We start from the raw sequence: 9,320 nt of genomic DNA, 5'->3' as shown, positions 1-9,320 counted from the left end.
ACGGCCGTATTCTTGTCTCGATAAAGAATTTTTGTATTTATTTTAAATGTAACCCATGTGTCACAGTGATATTCCGGGAAGACGAGTTCAGCCTGCAATAGTGTCTATATGAACATTTCAGTTTTGGAAGTGTTTAGAGAAACATGCTGGTACTTATATGAACTGTATTAGTTATCACTGTTATCAGTCAATAGATTTTGATGAAATAAAAATATCTAATAAAAACACTGTAATTGTTCTGGAAATGTTAATTTTTTTATTTATTTGAAATCTAACATTCAAAATAAGCTATTAAATCATGATCAATGGTGTTACCTACACACGCGTTAGCAAATTCAATATTCAAAGACAAATACGCAGCTAAATCCTGCAAAATCATCTCATGGCAGGGAAAATCTATTCCTGTAATTTTATTCTCCATATCAGTCTTCAACAATTCAATCATTTGAATCAGCCTAGTTTTATGGTCTTCAATATTGTCAATTACGGTGTCAAAACAATCGTCTCTCTCATAAACGGTACATTGAATAAGAGTATTTTTATTGCATTGATAGCCACTATCATATTCATCCCAAACTCTAGCCCAGATTGCGTATAACATCGAGTTTCCTATACGAATCAAGTTTCCAGAACAGGCATTCAAGGTTTGATTCAAACTTGTGGTAAAGTTTTGGATGTTGTTTATAGCATACTGCTGGCACCCTTCAACGTTGGAACCCGTTTTATTTGAAGTCTCGACCAAATGTGAGATTTTTTCTATAACTTCGTTAATTTGATCAACGGCTTGTTGGAGGGTTAAGCTTTTCTTTTTGTTTAGATAGTCATGGAGAGTGTCGCTTTGGTTGTTCATGAATAAATGAAGTTCGTCTTGTTTCTCTACAATGAGTTGGTCAAAATCTTCAAGTGCTTTTTGGGCTTCGTCAAAAGTAGTGGCAGAAGCCTAAAATATGCAGTATTTAGAAAATATAGCGTATAAATAAAAAAACTTACCTGACGAAGAAGAATAATTGCACCAATTAGAAATAAAAACTTCATGGTGAATAGAAAAAAACAAAGTGAAGATTATAGCAACAAGCACGATACTTATTTAGCACTTATGTGGTTGTCATTGGCATCTTAAACAAGGAAATAAGTGATATTCTCATAAATAAAGGTCATCTTTAACAATCTAATCTAAGTTTTTAGTGTTGCCCTAAAGTAAGGAGATTTTTCTTAAGTTTATTTTATAAATAATGTTCTTAAGAATAATAAGATTTAGACTCATGTTTCATACAATAGAAATTACACAATATAATCAGTTAAGAGCGTCGATACTCAATCCAAAAAATGACAAAATCTCTTTACAATCACTTGGCTTTTGGCATTATCACCACTTGAAGCTAAAATAAATACCGTTATTTTTGAGCCAACAATTGATTGCCAGTTTTATACTCGTTACAATGCCGAAAATCGTATTTCTAGTGATTTCCTTTTTATTGGTTCAGGTAAATATACAATTTATATTCCTAAAATGTATATTTTTTTGTAGATGACTCTGTGCCATTCAAAGAATGTAAAAACTTCTTATAAAGAGGCTACGGATGCTTTTAACAAATTTGTAGAACTGGCAGACTATCTCAAGAATGTTAGCTATACTGAAGTTCAGAGTTTGGCAGAAAACATAAAACACTTCCAACTATCTGAAGTTGAAAATAGTACTATTGAATTTATTAACAACAGAGTGGACAACGCAATACGCACAATTAGGCAGATTGAAAAAAATATCCATACAGCCAATCTCAACACTACTTGTACTAACGGCATAGACGAAGAAATAGAAGATTTTCGTCAAAAACAAATTGCTCGTGTTCGAGAATGTTCAGTGTTGACTAGCAATATTATATTAATTATGATTGAACAAGCTTATCCCGATTTCGTCTGGCAACACGTTTCGTACATGTCTTGTATTTCGGGAATTCTAGATCACTGCGGAACTTACGGTCAGGATGATACTTGTTTTGATGTTGTTATTGATAAAATAGAAGAAGCCAAGAAAACTTTACAAGCTTCTTACAAGTTAACGGCCAACAACTGGATAACTAAACTGATGAGCTTCAAAATACCTTGTCAAAACTTGGTAAACTTGGTTTCTGTTTATCCGGAATTCCTTTTAAAAACCATCAGCGAGTGTGTAAACGTAGATTCTAGAGAAGCTCGGCCTTTCATTTGCCAGAATGAGGAAAATGTTTTAAATAGAAAATTGTAATATTGACGGAAATCCTAGATATTTAAAAAATTGTCTCTTTTGATTTTCAAAAATCAAAGCGCTCACTATACATAATTTTAAAATTAAAGAAATACACTGCATTTTTGAAATATATTGTGCAGGTGTGTGTATTTATTGAACGCTCTCTTCATTACACTAAACTTCATTTTTCTGTCAAATTGCCAACAAATTTTATGTAAAGTGCAACTCTTTAATACCAGTCCACTCTCCTGTGTAAATTTTCAAAAAATTAAGGAATTGAGTGGACCAAAAGTAACGACCTCTGGTATATGTGTAAAATACTTTGTAATTTTATCGTATTTTATGATTAGTACTTACCTATTAGTATGAGACAATTTGACAGTTGCTTGTAGAGCCATCTATTAAAGAATATTGACATGTACTGACAATAAGTACCTAACTTTTCTTTTTCAAATCATCTTAAACTCAAGCTCAGATTGCGTATAACATCGATTTTCCTATACGAATCATGTTTCCAGAACAGACATCTAAAGTTTGATTCAAACTTGTGGTAAAGTTTTGGATGTTGTTTATAGCACACTGTCCGCACCCTTCAACGTTAGAACCCGTTTTATTTGAAGTCTCGACCAAATCTGAGATTTTTTCCATAACTTCGTTAATTTGATCAACGACTTGTTGGAGGGTTAAGCTTTTCTTTTTGTTTAGATAGTCATAGAGAGTGTCGCTTTGGTTGTTCATAAATAAATGAAGTTGGCCTTGTTTTTCTACAATGAGTTAGTCAAAATCTTCAAGTGCTTTTTGGGCTTCGTCAAAAGTGGTGGCAAAAGCCTAAAATATGCAGTATTTAAAAAATAAAGCGCATAAAAAAAACTTACCGGAAGAAGAAGAACAATTGCACCAATTAGAAATAAAAACTTCATGGTGAATAGAAAAAAAACGGAGTGAAGATTATAGCAACAAGCACGATATTTATTTAGTACTGATGTGGTTGTCATTGACATCTTGAACAAGGAAATAAGTGATATTCTCATAAATAAAGATCATCTCTAACAATCTAATCTAAGTTTTTAGTATTGCTCTAAAGTAAGAAGATTTTTCTTAAATTTATTTTATAAAAGATGTTTTTAAAAATAAAAAGTTTTAGACGCATGTTCCATACAATAGAAATTACACAATATAATCAGTTAAGAGCGTCGATAATCAATCCAAAAAATTATCACCACTTGAAGCTAAAATAAATACCGTTACTTTTGAGCCAACAATTGGTTGTCAGTTTTATACTCGTTACAATGCCGAAAATCGTAATTCTAGTGATTTCCTTTATATTGGTTCAGGTAATTATACAATTTATATTCCTAAAGTGTATTTTTTTTTGTAGATAACTCTGTGCCATTCGAAGAATGTAAAAACTTCTTATGAAGACGCTGCTGATGCTTTTAACAAATTTATAGAACTGGCAAACTATCTCAGGAATGTTAGCTATTCTGATGTTTATAGTTTGGGAGAAAACATAAAACACTCCCAACTATCTGAAGTTAAAAATAGTACTATTGAATTTATTAACAACAGAGTGGACAACGCAATACGCACAATTAGGCAGATTGAAAAAAATATCCATACAGCAAATCTCAACACTACTTGTACTAATGGCTTAGACGAAGAAATGGAAGATTTTCGTCAAAAACAAATTGCTCGTGTTCGAGAATGTTCATCGCTGACTAGCAATATTATATTAAACATGGTTGACCAAGCTTATCCCGATTTCGTCTGGCAACAAGCTTTGTATATGTCTTGTATTTCGGGAATTCTAGATAACTGCGTAACTTACGGTCAGAATGATACTTGTTTCGATGTTGTTATTGATAAAATAGAAGAAGCCAAGAAAACTTTACAAGCTTCTTACAAGTTAACCGTCAACAACTGGATAACTAAATTGATGAGCTTCAAAATACCTTGTCAAAATTTAGTAAACTTGGTTTCTGTTTATCCAGAATTCCTCTTAAAGACCATCAGCGAGTGTGTAAACGTAGATTCTAGAGAAGCTCGGCCTTTCATTTGCCAGAATAAGAAAAATGTTCTAAATAGAACTTGATAATTTGACAGTTGCTTGTAGAGCCATCTATTAAAGAATATTGACATACTCACAATAGGTATCTAACTTTTCTTTTTCAAACCCTGTTGATTTCTGTTGGCTAATGTTTCTTTTGTAAATCAATAATTTCTCTGCGGAGACTGTACCGATTTAATACGTAGGTAAGTACAGTAGAACCTCGATTATCTGAGTGCGGATTATCCGTGCATTACAAAAAACACACAAATCGAAGACCAACACTTTGTATTTTTGCTTCCAATGCTAAAAAAATTAAAATTTGGAATTGCTCAAGTAACAGTTGGTGTAGATTAATGAGATTTAAGAGCAAAAACAAAATTATGAGTTAAAATAATAGTGTTTGCAAAAATTAAGAAAAATGCTTAACATAAATTTTTTTGTAATAAAATCTTTCATAGTTTAGGAAACTGAAAACTCAAGTGGCGGAGAAAACTTGGGACCAAAGAAGAAAAAATAAAAGTACCAGATTTTTTTACTACTAAGTAGTCACTTTTATGCAATATGTCTATGAATAGTTTGTGTGTTTCAATTTCTTTCAATATTAAAAATTGTTATTGTAAAAATGTTGATAAATTCTGTTAAAGTTTTTATATATTTTGAACTAAAATGACGTTCTAAATAATTATGTTACCTTAAAACGTATGTTTATTGAACAACTCCATTATCCGTGCTTTTCGATTATCCGTGCATGCTCCGGTCCCGGGAAGTACGAATAATCGACTTTGTACTGTATCATATGTATTTTTTCGTAGTTTAGCATTTAGAGTCAAAATTCTGACCAAAATTGTAAAAACAAATAAATTACACTCCTTCAAATCAAATTTTATTTAAATTGTTTTATACTTATATTTAGAATGCACAAATATCTTAACGTTATCAATCACATTATTGACCTCATCAGTTAAGTTTCAAAATCTGTAAATTTTAAATATATCTGCAACAAACAGTGTAACAATTGTTCAAAAAACGTTAATTAACTGATTAATTAATAGGTATATGTATTTATTTAAATCCTAACATTCAAAATAAGGTATTAAATTATGATCAACGGCATCACCCACACACGCATTAGCAAATTCAAGATTCAAAGACAAATACGCAGCTAAATCTTGCAAAATCATTCCATCGCAAGGAAAATCCACTCCAGTAATCTTATTCTCCATATCAGTCTTCAACCACTCAATCATTTGAGTCAGTCTGGCTTTATGGTCCTCAATATTGTCAATCAAGGCGTCAAAACAATCTTCTCGCTCATAAACGGCACATTGAGCTAGTCTATTTTTATTGCATTGATAGCCACTATCAAATTCATCCCAAACTCTAGCCCAAGTTGCGTATAACATCGAGTTTGCTATACGAATCAGATTTCCTGAACACTCATCCAAAGTCTGATTCAAACTTGTGGTAAAATTTTGGATGTTGTTTATAGCATACTCTGCACACCCTTCAACGCTGGCTCCTGTCTTATTTGTAGTTTCTGCCAAATATAAGATTTTTCCTACAACTTCGTTAATTTGATCGGCTGCTTGTTGCAATGTTAAACTTTTCTTCTTGTTTAGATAGTCGTGAAGATTGTCGCTTTGATTGTTCATGAATAAATGGAGTTCACCTTGTTTTTCTAAATTAAGTTGGTCAAAATCTTCAAGAGCTTTTTGGGCTTCATCAAAAGTACTGGCCGAAGCCTAGAATAAGCACTATTTAGAAAATGGAGCGTGTAAATAAAAAAACTTACCTGAAGTAGAAGAACACTTGCACTAATTAGAAATAAACACTTCATCGTGAATAGAAAAGTATGATGAGAACTGAATGAAAATGGTACCAACAATCGCGATATTTATTTAGTGCTGTATGATTTATCACCAGGATCTTAAAAAAGGAAATAAGATTAAAAATTTGGTTTGAATCGGAATTTTGAAGAAGGAAATAAGATAAGCAACTTCCTTAATTTATCAGTATCGCCCAATCTTCTATCAAGTAGATAAAATCAAAGTCAAAAGTCTAATCTTTTTCTAACAGGGAAAGTATGTATGTGATTATGTTATTCTCATAAATAAATGTTTTAATCTTCAGCAAATTTCTTCTGAGAGGAACAATCTCTTGTAGTAAAAGTGCGCTGACTTTTTGTAGAAATAGTACTACTTTTGAGTTTTTTTTTGCAAATCATATGCTGTAGGCACATAATCTATATAGCAAAGATAATAATACAACATAGTCAGTCAAGAGCGGATATCCTCTATTCCAAAAATAACCTATTCATTGCACTTGACGCGATTTCTTGGTATTGTGACCACTTGAAACTGAAATAAATACCGGTATTTTGGAGCTTATAACTTATTGCCTTTAACTTGCTACAAGATACAATGTCGAGCATATTAACGTTTGTGATCTCTCTTCTGGTGGTTCAGGTAAAAGTACATTTTATACTCAAAAAACTTATTCTCTTTTGTAGGTAACTCTGTGCCATTCTAAAGATGTGAAAACTTCTCATGAAGATGCTACCAACGCTTTTAACCAGTTTGTAGGTTTGGCAAACTATCTCATGAATGTTAGCGTTACTGAAATCGATTATTTTGGACAAAACATCAAATCCACTCAACTGCCAGAAGTTGAAAATAACACTATTGAATTTATTAACAACAGAGTGAACAACGCAATACGTACAATTAGAGAAATTGAAAGAAATAGCCATACAGCAAATCTCAACACTAGTTGTACTGATGGTATCGATGAACAAATAGAGGTTTTCCGTAAAAAACAAATTGTTCGTGTTCAAGAATGTTCTACCTTGTCTTCCAATGTTATAACAGTCATGACTGAACAATCTTATGCCGATTTTACTTGGCAACACGTTACCTACATGTCTTGCATTGAAGGAAGTCTAGATCAATGCGCCACCTACGGCCAGGATGATAGTTGCTTTGATGATATCATAGCCAAAATAGAAGAAGCCAAGAAAACTATAGAAGCTTCCTTCAAGTTAACCACGAACAATTGGATAAATAAATTGATGACCCTTAAGCTACCTTGTCAAGATTTGGTAAACTTGGTTTCCGTTTATCCGGAATTTCTCTTAAAGACCATCAGTGAGTGTGTGAACGTAGATTCCAGGGAAGCTCGGCCTTTCCTTTGTCCCAACCAGTAAAATATTTTAAATATAAGATTACGTTGACCTAGACTCTTATTGAAATTTGAAAATAAATAAATGCTTGCCATTGAAGCACATTAATAAATTGTTTAAAACAAGTGTAGCTATCAAGATTTCTTATTGTTACCTCCTTCTCCCGGCAGAACAAACATTTCTAGCGTAGAAACATTATTCAATTTTGTGTTAATTTCGAAAATTTGAATAGACTGTATAAATATAAAAATATTAACTCAAAACTGTAGCCAAGACTTTTATGACATAAAAGCTTTAATTTTAATTAAGAAATGTTTGCATCTGAAGCACATTAAATGTTTAAAACAAATGGTATCTACTCCTCTTAATTGTACAAAATTTTTTTGCATAGAAGCAACATTGTGTTGTCTTTTTGATTATTCGCCATGTGTTATTTTCGAAAATTTGAATAGACGGATTAACTAGAAAAATATGTCTACTCAAAACTGTAAATAAGACCTCTAGGTACGTCATAAAAATTTTACTTTTAGGGTAGTTTTACGGTACCTAAAAAAATAAACCTTTATAACATTTTCGAATTATGTAGTCACAATGCATCAAAAATGTTTCTAATATGTCACAGTAATACCTATTACAAGTAAAGTGATCTGTAACTTGCTTGACATCCGTAATCTTTGTTGCCTTTGAGATCTTTGATTACCTATAAGTTATAACGCAATTTTATGTTATGTGAAATGGGAAATTTTTTCTACAACTTCATTCATTTGATCGACGGCTTGTTGCAGGGTAAAGCTGTTGTTTTTATTTAGGTGGTTATAAAGATTAGAGCTTTAGTTGTTCATAAATAAATTAAATTAGCCGGTCTTGTTTCTATACAATAACTTTATCAAAATATTCAAGTGCTTTTTGGGTTTTGTCAAAAGTAGCGGCAAAACTCTGGAATAACCAGTATTTAGAAAATAAAGCGTGTAAATCAAAGAACTTACCAGAAGATGATTAGAAACAAATGCTTTATTTTGGATGAAAGAAAACAGAATGAAAATTATAGCAACAAACGTGGTATTTATTTAGGACTTATGTGGTTGTGACTTTTATCGTGGAACAGGCATTAAGTTTTCATAAAGGTCATCTTCCACAACCTAATCTAAGTCTTTCGTTTTTCTCTAATAGGAAGAGTGTGTCTTTAAACTTAAAATTCTTATAACCAGATATACTTATTTACCTTCTTGAACGTAATTTTTAAACTAATTTTCTTCAAAGCGTTTTGAATATTTTGAAGTAGATGTAGATATACCTACCTACTAAATTGATACGACTCTTTTTTTAAGTTTTTTTACAAATGGTGTTTTTAAGTATAGTAGGTACGTTTTAGGCATACATATGTTCCTTCCATACAGTAGAAATTACACAATATACCTAATCAGTTAAGAGCGTGGGTACTCACTTCAAAATATGCCAAATCACTTTAAACGATTTCTTATCATTATCACCACTGTTATAAATATCGTTATTTGGGAGCGCACAATTGATTGTCAGATTGTTACAAGCTACCATGTTAAAAATAGTAATTCTAGTAATCTCTATTTTACTAGTTCAGGTAAAAATACAATTATATTCCTAAAATGTATATATTTTTTGTAGATGTACAGGGCGAGTCAAGCTTGCGTATTCTTGCCCCTTTTATAAATAACTATTTTATATTTAAAAGTGAATGTGTATGTCTGAATAAAATGCATATCTATAATTAATTTCAGTTGTCAGAAGTGCACCATTTTTGAAGGATCGCATTGAACTTTTTTTCTTTAAATGCACTCACCACTTTTAGTTTAGGATATTGATGAGTTTTTTTAGTGAGCTATTCAAAG

At 31.6% G+C, this 9,320-nt stretch overlaps 5 protein-coding genes across 5 annotated transcripts; 3 read left to right on the top strand and 2 right to left on the bottom strand.

Moving 5' to 3' along the window:
• Positions 1–271: 271 nt before the first annotated feature.
• On the bottom strand, positions 272–1,092 carry LOC148180888 (uncharacterized). Its single transcript, XM_088043590.1, has 2 exons — positions 991–1,092; positions 272–940 (listed from the first exon to the last, which is right to left on the bottom strand). Exons 1-2 carry the CDS (start codon positions 1,033–1,035, stop codon positions 272–274), a joined length of 714 nt encoding a protein of 237 aa, XP_087899716.1. The 5' UTR covers positions 1,036–1,092.
• A 307-nt stretch (positions 1,093–1,399) lies between these two features.
• On the top strand, positions 1,400–2,597 carry LOC148180887 (uncharacterized). The gene is made up of 2 exons (XM_088049690.1): positions 1,400–1,484; positions 1,529–2,597. The coding sequence occupies exons 1-2, from the start codon at positions 1,440–1,442 to the stop codon at positions 2,243–2,245; spliced, it is 762 nt and encodes a 253-aa protein (XP_087905816.1). The 5' UTR covers positions 1,400–1,439; the 3' UTR covers positions 2,246–2,597.
• Positions 2,598–3,478: 881 nt separating this feature from the next.
• LOC148180886 (uncharacterized) lies at positions 3,479–4,364 on the top strand. The gene is made up of 2 exons (XM_088049816.1): positions 3,479–3,561; positions 3,606–4,364. The coding sequence occupies exons 1-2, from the start codon at positions 3,517–3,519 to the stop codon at positions 4,317–4,319; spliced, it is 759 nt and encodes a 252-aa protein (XP_087905942.1). The 5' UTR covers positions 3,479–3,516; the 3' UTR covers positions 4,320–4,364.
• A 779-nt stretch (positions 4,365–5,143) lies between these two features.
• On the bottom strand, positions 5,144–6,160 carry LOC148180885 (uncharacterized). Its single transcript, XM_088049562.1, has 2 exons — positions 6,070–6,160; positions 5,144–6,019 (listed from the first exon to the last, which is right to left on the bottom strand). The coding sequence occupies exons 1-2, from the start codon at positions 6,112–6,114 to the stop codon at positions 5,351–5,353; spliced, it is 714 nt and encodes a 237-aa protein (XP_087905688.1). The 5' UTR covers positions 6,115–6,160; the 3' UTR covers positions 5,144–5,350.
• A 529-nt stretch (positions 6,161–6,689) lies between these two features.
• On the top strand, positions 6,690–7,581 carry LOC148180884 (uncharacterized). The gene is made up of 2 exons (XM_088049195.1): positions 6,690–6,742; positions 6,787–7,581. The coding sequence occupies exons 1-2, from the start codon at positions 6,698–6,700 to the stop codon at positions 7,477–7,479; spliced, it is 738 nt and encodes a 245-aa protein (XP_087905321.1). The 5' UTR covers positions 6,690–6,697; the 3' UTR covers positions 7,480–7,581.
• Positions 7,582–9,320: the final 1,739 nt, after the last annotated feature.

The sequence above is a fragment of the Gnatocerus cornutus genome, chromosome 1 (genome assembly GCF_029298725.1).
Source record: "Gnatocerus cornutus isolate USDA-ARS CGAHR chromosome 1, icGnaCorn1.1, whole genome shotgun sequence".
Classification (NCBI taxonomy): domain Eukaryota; kingdom Metazoa; phylum Arthropoda; class Insecta; order Coleoptera; family Tenebrionidae; genus Gnatocerus; species Gnatocerus cornutus.
Note: the sequence above shows the minus strand (reverse complement) of the source record. Positions and strands in the feature narration are given on the sequence as shown.

What these genes read in the sequence shown, in the direction of transcription:
- LOC148180888 (XM_088043590.1), bottom strand. Translation starts at nt 1,035, where the DNA reads ATGAAGTTTTTATTTCTAATTGGTGCAATTATTCTTCTTCGTCAG. An exon ending in CAATTATTCTTCTTCGTCAG is followed by an intron (nt 941 to 990) that starts GTAAGTTTTTTT and finishes TGCATATTTTAG; the next exon opens with GCTTCTGCCACTACTTTTGA.
- LOC148180887 (XM_088049690.1), top strand. Translation starts at nt 1,440, where the DNA reads ATGCCGAAAATCGTATTTCTAGTGATTTCCTTTTTATTGGTTCAG. An exon ending in TTTCCTTTTTATTGGTTCAG is followed by an intron (nt 1,485 to 1,528) that starts GTAAATATACAA and finishes ATTTTTTTGTAG; the next exon opens with ATGACTCTGTGCCATTCAAA.
- LOC148180886 (XM_088049816.1), top strand. Translation starts at nt 3,517, where the DNA reads ATGCCGAAAATCGTAATTCTAGTGATTTCCTTTATATTGGTTCAG. An exon ending in TTTCCTTTATATTGGTTCAG is followed by an intron (nt 3,562 to 3,605) that starts GTAATTATACAA and finishes TTTTTTTTGTAG; the next exon opens with ATAACTCTGTGCCATTCGAA.
- LOC148180885 (XM_088049562.1), bottom strand. Translation starts at nt 6,114, where the DNA reads ATGAAGTGTTTATTTCTAATTAGTGCAAGTGTTCTTCTACTTCAG. An exon ending in CAAGTGTTCTTCTACTTCAG is followed by an intron (nt 6,020 to 6,069) that starts GTAAGTTTTTTT and finishes TGCTTATTCTAG; the next exon opens with GCTTCGGCCAGTACTTTTGA.
- LOC148180884 (XM_088049195.1), top strand. Translation starts at nt 6,698, where the DNA reads ATGTCGAGCATATTAACGTTTGTGATCTCTCTTCTGGTGGTTCAG. An exon ending in TCTCTCTTCTGGTGGTTCAG is followed by an intron (nt 6,743 to 6,786) that starts GTAAAAGTACAT and finishes TCTCTTTTGTAG; the next exon opens with GTAACTCTGTGCCATTCTAA.